Source organism: Panthera tigris, chromosome D1 (genome assembly GCF_018350195.1).
Source record: "Panthera tigris isolate Pti1 chromosome D1, P.tigris_Pti1_mat1.1, whole genome shotgun sequence".
Lineage (NCBI taxonomy): Eukaryota > Metazoa > Chordata > Mammalia > Carnivora > Felidae > Panthera > Panthera tigris.
In genome coordinates this window covers 108,357,280-108,375,024 of record NC_056669.1, presented here as the reverse complement: position 1 = coordinate 108,375,024, position 17,745 = coordinate 108,357,280, and the positions used below count along the sequence as shown (strand labels likewise).

At 51.0% G+C, this 17,745-nt stretch overlaps 1 protein-coding gene across 3 annotated transcripts in view; it reads right to left on the bottom strand.

Annotated features, from left to right (window-relative positions):
- Positions 1–247: 247 nt before the first annotated feature.
- The window catches only part of PACS1 (phosphofurin acidic cluster sorting protein 1), a 151,985-nt gene continuing 134,487 nt past the window's right edge, over positions 248–17,745 (bottom strand). For all 3 annotated transcript variants that reach the window (XM_042958569.1, XM_042958570.1, XM_042958571.1), the window contains exons 11-24: positions 15,200–15,280; positions 13,674–13,789; positions 13,361–13,496; positions 12,010–12,114; positions 11,176–11,282; positions 10,317–10,471; positions 10,071–10,181; positions 9,194–9,296; positions 8,446–8,488; positions 6,257–6,299; positions 5,863–5,998; positions 3,186–3,412; positions 1,841–1,960; positions 248–1,687 (exon numbers count right to left, since the gene is read on the bottom strand). In XM_042958569.1, the coding sequence (XP_042814503.1) occupies positions 1,572–1,687; positions 1,841–1,960; positions 3,186–3,412; positions 5,863–5,998; positions 6,257–6,299; positions 8,446–8,488; positions 9,194–9,296; positions 10,071–10,181; positions 10,317–10,471; positions 11,176–11,282; positions 12,010–12,114; positions 13,361–13,496; positions 13,674–13,789; positions 15,200–15,280 (1,599 nt within the window). In that variant the 3' untranslated portion in view covers positions 248–1,571. The remainder of the gene's footprint in view (positions 1,688–1,840; positions 1,961–3,185; positions 3,413–5,862; positions 5,999–6,256; positions 6,300–8,445; positions 8,489–9,193; positions 9,297–10,070; positions 10,182–10,316; positions 10,472–11,175; positions 11,283–12,009; positions 12,115–13,360; positions 13,497–13,673; positions 13,790–15,199; positions 15,281–17,745) is intronic.

The window sequence follows — 17,745 nt, the reverse complement described above, 5'->3', positions numbered from 1 at the left end:
GTGAGTCCCAGAGAAAAAAGGTTATTTTGGTGTGAGAAGAGTGTTATTTCTGTTTCTGACCTCTGCTTGCCTCATACCGGGAAAGACAGCTTCATGCCTGTTTCTATAATTAAGGAAATGAGAATGCGCTTCTTCCAGCCATTTGAGAGGAGTTGATTTGGAGAGGAGTCGGCTGTGTTGTGCAGAGGGGAGAGGGTCGGATAGATCCTGCATCACAGTGAGAGGCATAGAAGCCCAAGCCTTGCTAGTTGGTAAGAAATCACCAGTTTATTGAATGAAAAACCCAACATCCACTCAGTCCCCCAAACCCCACCCCTCTCCGGCCCCAAGAGAGCAGCTCAGCCCAGGAGATGCTCTGGACAGCAGGGCTGAGCAGGGGTATAAGGGCTGGAGGAGTTTGGGGAGGTATGGAGAATGAGAAAAACACTTTTCAAAATGAAGTTCTGTGCAAAAACTTCTAGAAGGGGTGAGGGCAACGGTAAAGCTCTGGAGGTGCTGGGGTGGTGGACAGAGGGCTGCGGCTGGGATGGCAGCCCTGCGTGCTCAGCTTCTCCTGAGAAGGCTGATGGTCGAGGCTGAGGAGTTGGCTCAGACCCCCATGGCAAGAGGGAGGGTTTGGAGCCTGCTGGAGAGAGACCTGGCTGGGAAGGTGGGCTCTCTGTCCAGGTGGGAGGAGGGGAAGAACACACTAGGGAACGGGACACAAATGGACATGGTGGGCACGGGGAGATGTAGGGTCACAGACAATATGCCGGTGGGGGTCTGCCTCCCATCTGTCCCAGTCTGGAGTTCAGGAAGAGGCAGGCTGTGCTGGAGGGCAGGGGGTGGGAGGCAGAGGGAGGAGAGTCATCAACAAGGGGGAGCCACAAGGACAGCGACTGGTGCCCAAGCGAGTCACATGGAACCACCAAGAGACTGGCTGTGCAGAGAACCAAAGAAACACTCAAGGATGCTCGTGACATCTAGGGGGGACCTGGGGGTCAGTGAGGAAGTCGTGCATGGGGGAGACCAGGAAGGCCCCTCCACCCCAGAAATACATGGCATCACCACAGAAATGCGGTTCTGGGGATGAGGGAGGGGTGGGGCTGCTCCTGTGATTGTGGAGGGGAGGGGGTCCCTTGGGCTCAGGGTGCCCCTCCTACCCCACACTGGGAGAAGCCACCGGAGTGGGAAGTGGCCCTGGGCCCCACTTGAGGGGGGGCAGGTTGGGCAGCTGGCAGAGGGATGGGGAGGGCTGGATTCCCTGCTGTGGGCCAGGGTTCCAGGTTTCCTATTTCCAGGAAGGAACTGGTGCCATGTGGGGAGACTGGAAGTGGGTGAAGGGAGGCCCAGGGATGGGTGCCAAAAGGCAAAATCGACACGCCCCGGCCTGGAATGGGAGGGAGAGGACTGAGCAGGAGGGAGGGGAGCAGCGTCCCCACTGGCAGTGTCCTTCAGGACTGGGCAAGAGAGATACAGGCCTCAGGGCCAGGAAAGGGGACGCTGGACCCAGGCCTGCTGGCCTCCCCCTGCCCGCAGGCGGTGAGGCTGGTGGCAGTGCCAGGAGGGAGAGTGGCCAGGAGATAGTGCCCTCAGGTGGCCTTGCTGCCACTGAATAGTCCCACTGGAAAGTGCTTGACATGGGTGGGCCACTGGGCCGCCAGCTGGAAGAACTTGATGTCACTCCACTCGACTCCGTCGATGGACACTGGGGTGACAGGGGAAGGAGGGGGTGACCAAGGCTGCTAAGGCCACCTCCCCAGGGTCCCTCGGGGAGGGCCATCGCCTCCCTCCCCGCAGAGTCCCCTGCCCCTCTTCTTCCCGCCCTGCCCAGCACCCCTCCTCCCGTGTCTCCCCGTACCTCTGAGCATGGTCTGCTGCTGCTTGGCAGAGCAGATGAGGCGGCTGATGCCCTCGATGACCTGGCTCTTGGAATCTACCTCCTTTTCTCGAGGTTTCTTGCTCAGGAAGATCGTGGGAACTGGAAAGCAAGCAGAACCACCAGTGTCACAACCCTTGGAAAAGTATTCACCCCCTCCCCTCTCTCAGCCCCACCGGCCCCTCTTCCTGTGTGTGTGTGTGGCGGGGGGGGGGGGGGGAGATGATCTGCTGACGGACATCCTCTCCCCCCAGCTCTGGGTAGGCAGGCAGCACGTACCAGGATCTTTGAGTCCTGCCCCCTCCCAGCACAGGCCTCTCCTTGGGCTTCAGTATCATCAACTGTGTAACGAGTACCTGGGGCCAGTTGGGTCTCTGAGGTCCCTTCCAGCTTGGGTGTTCTAGGTAGCCTGTAGGGCAAGGAGCCTGTGCCCTTGGGCTCCTGCCTACTCACTCGCACCCACGTAGGGCCGAGTCTGGTGCGGCTAGGAGGAGGGAGGCCACACCGGAGCGTCTGCACCATCTCTGTTCTAGGGATGTCGGGGCAGCAAGGAGAACACATAGAGCTGTCAGGCCTGCCCTTGTTGCTCTGGCTTTTGGCCTGGCACAGTCCCCCGCCTGCCCTCAAGAGGAACTCTGTGGAACAGAGGCACGAACAGAAAGGGGCTCAGCTGCTTTGGGAATGCTCTGAGGAGGAAGGGTCCAGCGAGTAGAGAAAGCCCCTGACAGCTGGGCGATGGGTGGGGCTGGGAGGGCCCACGGGTCACCTGGCAGACTTGTGTGCTATGGCAGGTGCACAGCCCAATCAGCAGAACAGACGGCAGCAAGCTCTGCCCTAGCCCTGGCCTGGCTGTGGGGATTCTTGCTTCATACTCTCAGAGCATAGGACCCAGGCCACCCCCAACTCTACCTCTAGTGACTTAAGTGCCCCATCTTATCCAAAATGGGCTGTACTCCTCTTAATTCTTAAGCAACAAACATTCTGCTTCATGGGGACACAGTGATGTCCTCCTCTGTCACATGGTCCATCCCTGAGGGTAGTGGCTGGAAAGGCTCCCTTCATTATGGCAGCACTAACTGCCTTGGCCCCTAAGGTGCTGATGTTCAGCAGGTAGGGACGAACTGCTCACTGGGAACATCCATTTCCTTTGCTAAAGAAGGAACGGCCTTGTCTCGCAGGTGACGTAGGTCCCCGGGCTGGACCCCATGATATATGTGCTCTTCACCTTCATCCAAAGATCTCCCAGAAGCAGATTCTGTCCCAAGCCCTGAGAGGAGATGGGGAACCCCGGTGGCCCCGACTGTCCCTGGCCTCAGATGTCACTTACCTTTCTTGTTCTTCTCTTTGGTGACCACAGTCATTGCCATGGTACCGGAAAGCTGGGCCTCCCCACCATGGGGCAGGCGGGAAACCTGCACTGAGCGGAAGACGCTCTTGAGGGTGTTCTTGGAACTGGCGTCCCTCTTGTCGCCTTCCCTTCTCCTCTCACCAGGGTGGCCCAGCCAGTAGTCCACCTGGAGGCCAATCACGTCCCCATATGGGCTGTTGGGGCTCCTGAGAAAGGGGAACAGTAATGGAGAGTAGGCTCTGCCTTCAGTTTCCAACTACATGGCCAGATTGGAGGGCCCGGGGGAGACTGCCAGGCTCTGGGAGGGGTGAGAGGAGGCGGCAGATTAAACGGTTCTGGGTTCCCTCCAGTCTCATGGAATTGGTTCGTGTGGGAAGGGAGAGACAGGCTGATCAGAGGACAAAGCCAGGAGCGGATAAAGACCTGAGACACTGTGAGGGAGCCAAATACAAAGTCACAGGGCGATAAGGGAAGCAGAGAGGAAAGGAGCTTTAGGAAGAAAGCCTGCACGCATACATACACACACTCATATGCACACACACACACACCCCCAGCAGGCACGTATGCACACATATACATACACATGCACACATACGTACACACCCAACAAGCAGAGCCCAGGCAAAACCCAGCCAAGGGCTGGAGAGATTAAGTGGGGCAGAGACAGAAACACCTTGGCCAGCTCCACAGCAGCCCCAGGAGGGAGAGCTGATGGTTGCTGACCTGCGGCTTTCTCTTATTTATGGCACTTCTAGCTCAGGGATAATTTTAGCTCCGAGGGGAAAAAGGGCTGATGTTTTCTTGAAAGGAGGCGTCAGACACAATAGGTACACAGGCTACAAAAGTCATCTGACATTTCTTTCTGCCTACTTTCAGTGATTCCATTAAAAACCAGCTTAAATGGGATAGAAAAGGAGGTCGAAGTTAAGGGCTGGTCCCCAGACCCTCAGGAAGCCTGGAACCATGAGGCATTACCGGCTGTGTGGGACTTCGTCCTTTCCTGCACTGTCCCTTCCATAAGCCAGTAGAGACCACATGATGGAAAGTGAAAAGGGGAGGAGAGGGTGAGGGACGATGAGGGTTGGGATCCGAGGTGCAATGCAGGCTTCTCGCCATCTAAGAACATTCATGTTCTTCAGGGACCGTGACCCTGTCATTGGTGTTTCTGGGACAACCACAGGCTAGTGCCTCCCCTCCCTGCTGCTGAGGACCATTCCCAGGAGAAACACAAAGAGGTAAGGCAGCAAAAGGGAAACAGGGAGGAAGAAGGTGCAGGAGCCCATTTCTGTTCCTGACTCACACCTGCCCTTTCCTCACCTCCCAGCCTGCTCCCTCAAGCCCCCTGCAGGAGCATTCTGCTCCACACGCCGTCTGTCATCTCCTCCTGTTCTCAGGCCTGGCATGAGAGGTGCCTTCTGAGAGGCCACCCTGACTGCCTGATCTAAACTATGGGTACTTGAGATCCTAAAGAAATTCCTTCTCCTTTCAGAACCATCCCCCTACTATTTTTTCATAGCACTTACTGCAACCTACACAATTTGAAAGTTTTTGCTGCTCTGGCATTGCCAGGACCCAGAAGCCTGAGCTCCGGGACTCGGATGAGCCTTTCTTATTTGCTGCTACAGCTCCAGTGCCTCAAACGGGCACTCTGCTGACAGACAGACTGAATGCATGAGAGAAGGCAATAATACCTCCCATGTGCCAGGTACCAAACCATACAGGTTCTTATTTAAGCTTCACAAACTGTGACATGGCTATTTCACTCTACTTACAAAGATGAAAATGAAGCTTAGTAACTTGTCCAAATGACAGATTCTTTGCTTGACCAAACTTTAGAAACTTTAGTCTGGCTCCCAAACTTTTTCCTAGGCCCATTTGTGTACATCTTTGTAAAATCCAGTTAGCAAGAACCCTGCTAAGACAGTTGGCAAGAGCCCCCACCCTCCCTGTCTGATCACCTGGGATACCTGCTCAGGTTCCTCATCCGCCACCACCCCCAGAAGATGTCTGACACCCTGACCTGTCTTCAGCAAGAATCTCCCGACCCCTAATGTTTCTTCTTAGTCATTTTCCATCCACACCTGCTCCCTGGGTAGAAATCCCCACTTGTTTCGGTTGTGTTGGAGTTGAGCCACCGCCCCCGCAAAATCCATGGCAGTGCTCCCTACACCTATCTCAATGGTCACACCTTGATGTGGTCTCTCTCACTGAGCCTTAGAAAGTGTCGTTGAGTAATTAGTTCTTTACCAAAAGCTAATGTAGCGGACCTAACACAGACCCACGACTCGAACCCAGGTGTGCAGGACTCCCGTGCCCACACTCTTTCCCCCTCGCTGGGCAGTCCCCCAGCAAGACTCCTGTACAGCACTCTACAGGTTATAGAAGGTCTCTCTGTCATTTGTCTCATTCAATTCTTTTACCTGGGAGACAGGGAAGAGAGTATCCTCCATTGTTCAGGGCTGTTCCACTTGCCCGGCTAGTGACCGAAGTCTCTGAATTCGAACTCCAACGTCCTTGCCACTAACCTGCCTTCTACACTCAGTATAACATCACTGTTATACAATGCTGCAGGCGGGGGTGAGGGGGCAGTTAGTACGGTTCCTGGGCCCTGAGGGAGAGGGTCGGTGGGAAGGAGAGGTATGGGCAAGAGCCTTACCCCACAACGGCGAGGGCACTGCTCATGGATGGGGACGAAGGAGGGGTGGCTGTGGTATCTCGGCTCAGGCCTGAGCTGGAAGGCGGTGATGTGGAGGGCACAGTAAGGCTGACCACAGGCGAGTCATCCCCATCACCTGTCAGGGGGACAAGCACAGGGGGACAGCCAAGGGGTCAAGGTACCCCTCTGTCTCAGCTGTAGCTGAGCTTTTAACACCTCCCCACCACCCCCTGCCACCGCTTCACCCAGGAAGTGAAGGTGGCCACAGTTTTCCTGCTCAAATTCTGACTTAACCTTAGGAGCCCCCAAATTTTCACCTTCTGGCCTGCTGGACTAGAGATGAGCCTAGAAGGCATCACCTCACTTCACAGAAGCAAAAGAATCCCAGCCTCACCTGCAGTAGAGGGAGAATCTTCAACCAGACCCACCTTCACCACCTGAGAGAAAGAAGAGATACCGCACTAAGTCCTCTCACTAAAGCTGGACACATTTTGATCCAGTTGGAAGCAAGTGTTTGGACACAACAGCCATTACCATATATTATTTGATCAGAGGCTTTTAAAATCTTTGCAAATCCAGAGCAGCCCAGATCTGTAAGATACGTATAAAAGCCCAGTTCCAAACAATGATGTGGGGGCACATGAGGCCTTGTGGCTCATCTCTAGGGAGGGCAAAAAGCCACCTTGAAGGCAGGAACCATTTCAGTATTCTGATCTCATTTCTTCTAAGGTCACGTGGGTAGGAGGCCATTTTCCCATGTCAGAGAAGTAAAGAATCGCTCTGAGAAAGCTTAGTAAGACAGGGTGTTGCAGGGGAGGAGCTCTCTGAAAGCCTGCCTGTTGCACCAAGCAGGGGAACATGCTGATGTGCTGATACCAGCTTCCTCCTTTCCAGATCTGGGACAATATGGATAAGGAGGTGATCCCAGGCACCTTCCTGCCCCTTTCCTGCCTCAAGGAAGTGGTATTAATTTCAGCTTCCCAAAGGATTTTAGATTTCTCATAGAGAATTCTGGGAAGGACAGAGGGGGCCCTCCAGCGGCCAGCAAAGGGCACAGCTAGAAACAGACTAAATGTTACAGCTATGACTTGAAGTGACAGGTGAATTCCTGTGAAGTAGCAGGCCAAGGGCCTAGCACCCGGCAGAGGTGCAGCAGAGCTGAGAGGTCACAGAAGCTGCACCCTGGGGACTGGCAGGGAGTGGAGATAACGTGCAAATGGTCCCGTCATGGCTACTTAGAACACAGTGCTGCTATTCACGGAAGTTTGTCCCAAATTCTCTATGCGTCCTTATTTTAGTTCTCAGAAAGTAACATACCGACACTCTGAACTTCCTGGACACAACTCCCTTGCTCCCCTGGCATTATACGAGGCTGCCGGTTCCTTTGTTGGTTTAAATTTTAAATTTTTAATATTTCTCTCTTGTCTGTGAGGCCAGAGTGTGCAGCAACCCATAGCTCCACAAAGATGTGTATCAAACCATCAGCTTAGGCTACAGGCTGTGGTCTGGAGCCTCCAACATGGCAATGGAAGTAGCCCCAGTGGCTAACAGGAACTGAGTGGATCATTCAGACAGTAGGCTTTAGCAAGGCACAAGAAAGGGCAACCGAATTTCTCCAGGCTCAGGGATCTCCCATGATCACTCAAGGCATCCAGAGTCTGGGACGAGCAAAGAATAAGCCCTTCATCTGCATATGTCCCCCTACCCAAAGCTAGGAGAGTATAGGAAAAGATATAAGCTGACTTGGAAGTGAAATTCAATTGTCTCATACTTGGAAATCTGAATTTTCAACCACGCTTTTGTGGAGTGTTTTGGCCCCACAGGGTGTCAGCTCTGTCACCTCTGGGGTCCCTTTCTTGGTTGGGCCGAGCTACTGCCAAATGAAACAAAGGCCAGTGCCACCTGACATCAGGGATATTCGAGACATTTCCCTTTTATTTTCAAAATCAATGAACTCATCTAGAGATTCTCCTTTGACTAAATAGGAAGGGAAAGGAGGGATCCTTCTTTTCAGTGGTACATTTGACCCTGAAGACAGAAATACCTACTTCTTGGACTTCTCTTCAGAATATCATCTATCATTATTTCATTTCTGAGGCAGCCTTCTTTTCCCTGGAGACTGCGGAACCTATGCTCTGGATGTCCCTCCCTAGGCCAAGGCACCAGGTTCTGGGCTTGGTGTAATAAATATGAGGATACTAGTGATGATCTGGGGTAGCCCATGATTCAGGAAAAGAGGATACTGAAAGGAACAGCTCAGTACATGTTCCAGCCCAGGGTTTCTCCACTTTGGCATTATTGACATTGGGGCCAGATTAATCTGTTTGGCGGGGCTGGGGAGCTGTCTGGTGCCCTGTAGGAAGTTTAGCGGCATCCCTGGTCTCTACCCACTGGATGCCACTAGCACCCCAACTTCCAGCTGTGACAGCCAAAAATGTCTCCGGGCATGGCCAGATGTCCCCTCGGCGCAGAATCACCTCTGGATGAGAACTACTGTCTAGATGAATCTTTTATTTGTGTATGTGTATGTGGGGAGGCCAGGAGAATGGATGGGGTACAGAGGAGTGGGGAGTCAGTACTCACGCCAATGAAGGGGATAAACTTCTGATAGGAGTCTTCATCAGGGCTGTTGGGAGAGAAAGAAAAGCTTTATAGTTAGTGGGTGATACTGCATGGAGAGCTGGGGATACAAGCTTTTGATATTTAAAAAAAATTTTTTTTTCAACGTTTATTCATTTTTGAGAGACAGAGAGAAACAGAATACAAGCTGGGGAGGGGCAGAGAGAGAGAGAGAGAGAGAGGGAGGGAGGGAGAAAGAATCTGAAGCAGGCTCCAGGCTCTGAGCTATCAGCACAGAGCCTGATGTGGGGCTCGAACCCACGAACCGTGAAATCCTGACCTGAACCGAAGTCAGATGCTTAACTGACTGAGCCACCCAGGTGCCCCAGCTTTTGATATTTTATTGTGGCTTCAAGGGAGTCCAGACACTACATGACACTTTCCATCATGTCTCAGGATGGCAGAGGAGCCACAGACAGAGGCAAAAGATCCGATTCTGCATACTTCACCACCTGCTCCCACGTGCGGATTTCAGCCCCTAGGATGGGCTTCTCTTATGCTAAGGGGGCTTTTTTTTGGGTGGGGAGGCCCAGGACAAGGATGGCGGGGCCTGGATGGAAGGCGGTAAAAACACTGCCTCTCCTATTCTCTTGAGTTGCTACAAAGAGAAACAGGTGGGGAGAAGGAAAATACAGAAAAGCAAAGAAAACTCAAGATTTAGCTAGCCCACCCACCCTAGCAGTTTCAAGAAATCCCCTGAAGTGAAACTTACAACTTATGCCTGCAGGTCAGCATGGCTTCAGCTACGGGGAGCTGGTGTGTGACACCTGCCCCACTGACATACTGCATGACCCGCCCGACCACGTCCAGTTGCTCTGCAGAAAAGACAAGAGATGACTGCCGGTTTATTTCAGCAGGCAAACCTGAAAACCTTCTCAGAGATCCCCTTGTTGAGACCCATCAGAAGACCCTCGGAGTTGAGGGAGAGAAAGGGTTCTAAAGATCCTCTGGTTTTGAATATAAGGAACGAAGAACCAAAGCGCTGTTCTCTCCCTTCTGATCTCCGTTTGCAGTTCCTCAAAGCTCCGCTCTCCTCCAGGCTAATCGTGCTCACGCTTCTATTTTGTTCATACCAATCTCGTAACCTAGAGGGACTCCTCCACTCTACCAATCTGTGCCTATCACTTCCTTCAAGGTCTGGTGACACATTTGCTACTCCTCAGCCTTGCAGAACTCAAGCTCACTCTAAGCGCTGCCACTTTTACTCTGTATTTCAGAGAAAAGACGTGGTCAGCACAGTGTTATTAGCTTATAAACAGATTGCTTAGTAACTCTTCTCTGTTTCTTATGCTTGATTTCTACAACTAGAAATGTCCTCCTCATCACCTCCTCGTGGCCCTCCTTATTTCTAGATGCATAGGAGCACAGCAAACAGCAGAGCTTAAAAATGTCCAGAGTGAAGCGGGACTGCACATAATGGGCCTCCTCCTACCAAATACTTACTGCGAAAATAAACATGCAAAGGGATTGGGAGTGGTAGAACCATAGGGAGGAGAAAAAGTAAGCTCTCCTGGCCCCTCCTTTGGCCAAGACTGGCCCTCCATGAGCCAGGTGGCATTTTGCCTCAATCCCTCACAAACGGCCATTACCTGACACTGGGGGCTCCGAGCGACTGAAGAGGTCTCTCCAGCCAGAATCAAGGAAGTTACTGCTGTATCTACTGTCGACTGAGCCCAAGTATTTGGCCACAGGGTGAGAACCTGGGAGATGGAAACCAGAGAAGGTAAAGTGGTTAAGGGACAAAATACGGCCTGGCCTTTGAGCTCCCTAACTGTCCCTTCTTAGGGCCCAGCCCCAACACGCTGCTTCAGGAGTGAAATCTACTCCATTTTTACCGAGGGGAATGATGAGAAAGCGCATGTAGCCAAGCCAGTCGGAGGTCTTGCTGGCCAGCGACTTGACAAAGAACCGGAGGATGGAGCTCAGGTAACTCTGGCCTCCCACTGCTGCCACCTTCACCGGCCTCGGCATGGAGGAGTTGCAGTTGCAGCTGGGGAGCAAGGGAAGAGTCACAACCACATTTAGGGGGTTCGCCGGCATCCTACTCGGACAAAGGCCCCAAGCTTTGACTTCACTTGATTCCACAACCCACAGAGGGAAAATAAGCCAATGAACAAAATAATACACAGAGAGGCAATGAACTACAGTGCTTTTGCAATAAGGAGAGAAACCTAGGATCAGAGAGGCAGGTGACTGTCTAGAAGGAAGAAAGAATTAGCTTAGGCTAATGGGAGACAATCTGGCAGTGCTGCCAGGGGTCAGCGGTTGGGCGTGAGCCCGGACGCCTGGAGGACCTGCGGTTCTCATTCCCATTGGCGGGGACTCTGGACCCTCTGGGGAGGTCCTGACTCTGGATGCCAAGTATCGTGGCACAGTTAGAGGGATGAGAGTAAAAGGCCTTTGTAAAACCCTGGTTTTCTCCCTGGTCTTCTTCGTCCTGGGTTTAAGGAGAAGATGTGGCAGGTCAAGAGTACAAGTTGGGAGGCAGGGAGAGCAGGAGAATGACATTTTCACACCCTGACCTCTGGGGCCAGCAGGGACAACAGAGCACCGTGGCCCGCCACTGTAAACCACACGGCGACTGAGGAGTTTTGGGCTGGTGAGGCAGGGCACTCCTGTCACTGCTTAGAAGTCAGGGTGGGAGGATGAAGTCAGAGGGAGCCCCAAAGGGCAGGAGACAAGCAGAGCCCTTACTAGCGCTGAATACGGGTGAGCAAGGCAGACAGCACGGCCTGGACCTCCACGGTGGAGCAGGTACACACGACAGGCTTCCGTTGGTCCTGGAGCAGCTCTGCCACGTACTGGGGGGCAGGGAGGGAAAGGGCAGGGACACAGGTGAGTCCACGCAGCAAGAACGCAGCTCCCCCACAGGCACCAAGGAGCAGGCGAGGCCCAGCTTGAGTGGCAGGGCCCGTCCTCTGTCCTTCAGATCAAAGCCGGGCAAAGGTCAGGTCTCTGGCTGCCAGTGAAGAGAAGGTGGGGCTAGACCCCATATAGACATGCTAAGCAGGAAATGTGGGAAGGTTAAGGAATCTTTAGATTCTCATGTTGCCTCTGTAGCGTATGTTCCAGGTGTCGGGGCCACTAGGAAAGAGGGATTCTGCCGCCAGGATCTACCCGGGGGCAGGGGGCAGCGGTGACTGGGGGCCAGAGGGTATTGCTCTGCCTCTTCTGAATTGCCTTCCTGGGAACTAGGGCAACCTCTGGCATTTTGTAGCACTCTGTACCTTTCGAGATACCTGTATTCTGTTATGCTGACAGAAAAACCACACACGACCACCCTGGAAGGAAGGCAGGACCAGTAACACTATCACTTTTCTACAGATGAGGAAGCTGAGGTACAAAAAGTTAGTGACGTGAGGTCCCACAGGCCGGAAAATGACAGAACTGGGACGGGAGCCTAGAACTACAGGCTGAGTTCAGGGAAGAGGGGCCTGAGACATGGGGATCATTTTCCCATTTCTCCACGTCCTGCCTCTTGCTCCCCAGAACCCCTCCTCCCCAGCCCTGCCATCTTTAGCGCTTTACCTGGCCCTGCCAGTCCGCAGTGTTGACAAGGATGACATTTTCTGGGAGAGCTGCATCTGATACCAGGATCTGATTCAGCTGGTCATACACAACCTTTCTTGGAATCTGCAGGGACAGATGTGTCTGTCAGGTAGTCCCCAGGGAGCGTGAGGGGAGAGCAGGGTGCACTAGGGTAGAGAATCTCTGGGGCAGGGGTATTCAGGGAGAATACAGGGAGACACTGGGAATTTCTGGAGGAGACCCAGTATCCCACTGGCCAGGGCAAAATGGAAAGGACAAGGATAAAGAGTAAGCAGAGAGTCCTCAGAGAACACACTCAGACACCAGGAACAAAGCCCCAGCAGTAGTCCTGAAGGAGGAGGGGGAGGGCAGACTAAGCTAGAAACACGATCAGCATGCCCTGAAGGGTAATGATGCAGCCGAAGTACCAGGAGAGGAGGAGGGCGGTAACAGTTACCAGGTGCTCACAGAAACGAAATTGAGGGCAATGGGGAGAGAACCAAGGAGAGCGGCAGTGGGTACTGTGTGGGGAGCCCCACTGTCACAGGGAACAAAAGGTACTTCAGGAACAGTGATTAGCAAGGAGGACGACACCTGACACCTCGCCCCAGGCACAGGCTATTCTGGTCTCCAGTTCATTTTCAGCTATGCAATAGCGGCAAACTCAGGAAGCCACGTTGACACAGACTTTTCTCTTGGTGCTATTTATCAGGTAAGCGAACAGGCTTGCTGTTAGCTCTGGAGGAAGTGTAGTTGTGTGAGGTGCCAGTTTAGAAAGGTTCCTCCCCCAAGCCCCGATACCACTGGCCTTCAGAAAGAGAAAATAATTCCTGAGGTCTGGTTTCTTCTGCTTCTATTCCAGCCTACTCTTGGGTCTTTTAATCAAAATATTTTAATATTGTTGATTTGCCAGCTTGAAATCACATTAACTGGCCCATAGTAGTACGAAGGGTATCTGAGTCCAGGTGGGTGATGTCCAATGAGATATTGACGGTTGCTGTCCTCTAGAATAACTGATTCACCACACAATCTCTAGACTGAGGTCTGATGGAGGCAGAACAAATCAGGTGTGGAACTGCCACTTGGGGGTGATGGCAGGCTGTGACAATGCTGGCATTTCCTGCTCCCTCCTCCGCTCCCTGCAGATCAGCACCGAAGCCAATTCCGCACTGGTAGTAAGTAACACATATGTTAGACTTCTCTGATTTAGATCTGTCTTCAAGACTTTTATTCAGAACATTCCACAGTATTCCCTCTTTTCTCTCTACCTAACTGCCCAAGGAAGATGACAGAACAGAAGCCAAGGTCTAGGGATGCTCAGAGGGCCCTGGCCTTGAGAGGGAGGGGGTACCTGCGTGCTGTGGCCCAAGTCGGGGGACCTCTCACTGTCGGAGCTGTTGGTTCTCTCACTCAGGGGCTTGGAGAGCTGCCGCTCCTTCAGGGGTGTGCTCCGCTTCTGCCGGGGCGTGTGTACCCCATCCACTTTGCTGCCAGAGATGTGGAAAGGAGGTAGTTAAATAGCCCCCGTGACCCCAAAGCCATTATCAGCCACTCTTCCCCCGCCCATGAGCCTATGCTAACTATGGTCACAAGCCTCACACCATCTGCTTGGTTTCCTTAATTCCACCCTCCCTGTTTTAGGATTTTCTTCCAATCTCGAGTACCTGGGAGAAGCAGAACCTTGGAGATCTGTTTTGCTGGACTTCATGGGAGTTTTGACCTTCTCTGGCACAACCAGACTTGTGCTCATATCTCCAAACATGTCCTGGTCAGTAATTTCCTGCCAGGGAGGAAAGGAAACAGCGAGGGTTACTTCCCCCTCAGTGACCACCCAGGAGCCTGGAGAGTCTCACAACGAGGGTCCGTCTCTCGCTCTCTTTTCCTAGAAGCACGTGGTTCTGCACCTATCTCTCCAATGAGGAAGTTTACTGTTTAATTTAATGGAGTGTACCCACTCTGCTGGGTACTGTCTCTTGCTACTCGATCTGTCCTCTGCATTTACGAACTATTATTTGTCAACACACAAACCTGGGCTGATGATCTGGCTTCTTTAGGTGGGGAGGAGAATTTTGATCGTGACATGACATGATTAGAATTTCTTTTTCTTCCCTTCCTTCCCTTCCTCCTTTCCTCCCTCCCTCTCCCCCTCCCCTCTCTGTTTCTTGGAATTTCATTTTGAAATGACCACTGCAGTATAGACCACAGTCGGGCCAGAGTGGAAGCTGGGTTTTCAGATTATTGGTGAACTATGAAGTGCAAGTGTCTAGTAAGCTTTAAATTAACCTTGCATCAAGTCTAATGTTTGGTTATTCACCGGATCTTTGATGTAGCATTATTTACTATAGGAAACAGAAGCCTAAGATAATTCTTCCCTGGACTCCGTCAACTACCAGGTCTCACTGTGAGGCTAATGCATAGCACACCCCCCAGTAGTACCTGGTAAAGTTCTCTGCTCCCTCCCACCCACTGTGTCCAGCCTCCGGTCCCACTGGAAGAACTTCAGTCTATTCTGAGAGGCCCAGCTCAGATGTCCCCCTCCAGTCAGAATCACTTGCCCTTCCCTGAGCCTCCACAGAACCTCAGGTGTGCAGAGCTTGGCTCTCCTCCTGGAGGGTGGTGTCTTGATGGCAGAGGCCTTGGTGTTCTCACCTTCGCATCTTTAGTGCTTAGCACGTGTAGTTACCCAGTAAGTATGTGTGGAGCCAGTGTATAAATTGGGCACTCCAAGCGATACGTTCCATTTCTCTAGGGCTTGGCTCGCCCTCCTGGGCAGCTCCAGTCTCTTAGGGGAAGGACTTGACCAATAATCACTTGGAGATTTAACGTGTAGGCTGCCTGCTCACACTAAAAGCAACTCTGGAGGAAGGGATGGTTTTTCAGGGGAAGATACTGGTTGTCATCTCGCAGAAGTAAATAAGGATGACAGATAGTGAGAAATTATCCAAATTAGCATTTAATCAGATCTAATAAAAGAGCAGAATGGGGACATTTCTGGTTTGCTAATTTGGGGAATGACCTGGTCTCCAGGGTAGGTTATATTCCATGGGTAAGGATTCCAGGAGAAAGAGAACACAGAACATTCACAAGTCCACAGACGTAGGCAAAATTCCCAGGGAGGTCTTGAAGGTCTTTTGGCTTTATTTCTAAAGGCACAAAAACTAAGTTACACAGGAGACTGAGCTGCACATACCAGAGTGTCTGTTTCAGTCAAGCTGTCATCTTGATTTTTAATCCAAGCAGATTTGACTTTTTCTAGAGCAGCCAATTCCATCTGCAAAAATTAGAATAATTAGTCATCACCATCCAAATAACTACCATTCTAACTGGTTCTCTTGGTCCCTCGGAAGCTTAAAATGCTTCCACTTAATTTGAAGATCTCATCAAAATCTTTGGAATTTCCATCTTCTAAGAAGTGTGTTTGGTGAAAACTAAGTGTCAGAAGGATCAGCTATTCTGTCGTCATTAAATCAGTAGCACAGTGCAACTCAGAGCCCAGCAACTCTCATCTCTCGGACTCTCACCAGATGTCACAGGGAAGAGAAGATCAGCGTTTAGATGACTTTGTATGGGCCCCGCAAGGCCTCTAACTCTGGGGACAGTAAATGCCCTCGGAGGACATCCGGGGCCTCTTCTGCTTCTCAGAAGTTGCTGGGAAGGAAAATCTTACAGTTCAGGTCTTTGACTTTGAGACTAAAGACATCCATGGTAGCCAAATTTATTTTGCTTGGTAGAAACATCTACAGACCCCTCAAGATAAATGAATATACTAAGCAAAACACGCCCAATGCTACGCCATTTAGGTGTGAATTAATTCTCCCTCTGTCCCCAACTCTTATTAGCGTTTTTCATAAACGTTATAATTTACTTTGTAAATAACTGACACATAGAACTATATTTTTCGTATTTGCTAACATTGTTTCTGGCTGTGCAGATGTCTACGTAAAAGTCACAAGAGTTTGAGCGTTGTTGTGGGTCTTAGATGTAGGGAAGGTACTGGCCGTAGTGAATCTTTCTGGAAACCAGAGAGTCAGGAAAGATCAAAGATATCCTACCTCCTCCCAATCACTCAAATTCCTTCCTCTGAGTAAATTAAACAGTACTGAGAAACACTGGGCTTATAAATTCAAGGGGGCACTTGGAAAACTAATGAACAACTATAGCAGATGTAGGCCCTGTGTCATATTCTATCTACACCATATGGTTTCTCTGCCTCAGCCCTGCTGACATCTTGGCCAGACCCTTCTTTGTTGTGGGGGATGTGTCCTGTGCATAGCAGGATGTTAAACAGCATCCCTGGCCTCTACCCACTAAGTGTCAGCAGCAACACCCCCAACCCCTCAAGTTGTGACAATCAAAACTGTCTCTGGTCGTTGCCAGCGCCAAATGTTCCTTGAGAAGGAGGCAAAAACCACCCCTGGTTGGGAGGCACTGCCCTAAACCATCTGCAAGACTAACCAACATACTTTAACTAGACCTTGTGACCCCAAATCTTGAGATGGTTTGGCTCAGAGCCAAACATAATAGTTTGCCTCAGATTGCAAGCTAGTTCATTACATTGTCTATATGAAGAACCAATGTTAACAGAGTCCAGAATCATGGGAAAGTCCTGGTTAGATTTAAGACTAAAGATGATTTCACTCAGTTTTGGATTTCAGTATCACAAATGAATTAAACACATTTAAAGAGAATGAACTGGGGCAATAACACCATTCTGCTGAAGGGTTTTAAAGTAGCATGTCAAGCCCTGGGACAAGTACAGAATCGTTTCCATGGTGAAGCTGCAACAACCTTCACTTGGCCTGGGGTTAAAGGGAACCTGCTGGCTATTCACGGACTCTTCTAGATGTTCCAAGCAGTCCCACTAGGAGCAAACTCCCAATTCTCCAAATTTCTGTTTTTGCTCCTATAAATATGAAGGGCTTTTCTCACCCCAGAACCCTGGAACACAGCCGTGCAGCAGCTGTGTCTAATTGGGTAGCACTGGAGGCAGATGCCACCAGTCCACAGTGCTGTGCCCATGGGGCAATGCTGGTGCTACAGGGAGGGTACATGCTCCTGTGAGGGGGGCAGAGTGGGGTAGTATCTAGGCTCTCATTTGTATGAAGTACTAGTCTCTAACACCGTTATTTACACTGCAATGGAAATAGCAACTTTTAGCAGCAGGAAGTCTCGGCTGAAAGGCTGTATCTCTCGACCTCCCTGACTGAAGCACTGTCAGGGTCTCTTGTTATTAGCCTGGAAAACCAAATTCTGCTGCTACTGTGTACTCAAGTCCTGGAAAGCTAACAACTGTAATAATTTGTATCAGCAGAAATTCCTTCTGGTTTCAGTGATACACTGAATCCTCTGAAACTGGGGAACAAAAAAGAAGATTAAGAAAAACAAATAACAATGCTAGGAAATCAGAAAGAGAGGATAAAAGTTGGGCAGCATGTGCATACCTGCCTATATATGCGTGATCTCAGTATTTTTTTTCCTTCTATATTTGGAGCTTCCCTGTAAAAGCATGGCCTTGCTATGTACTTCCCCAAGTGCCTTTCATACTAAAGGATCCCAGAGTTCTACATCCACATCAAGACATATGGGGCTCTTCAAAACAGAAATATCACAGAGAATCAGCAAAGCAAGTTTGAAATCTGGCCAACAGAGCCAGAGTTTGAAGGACTCACTAAAAAGACATCGACATTCTAACAATTTCAGGAGACCAGAACCGAAATGGTTCTGAGACTATAATAA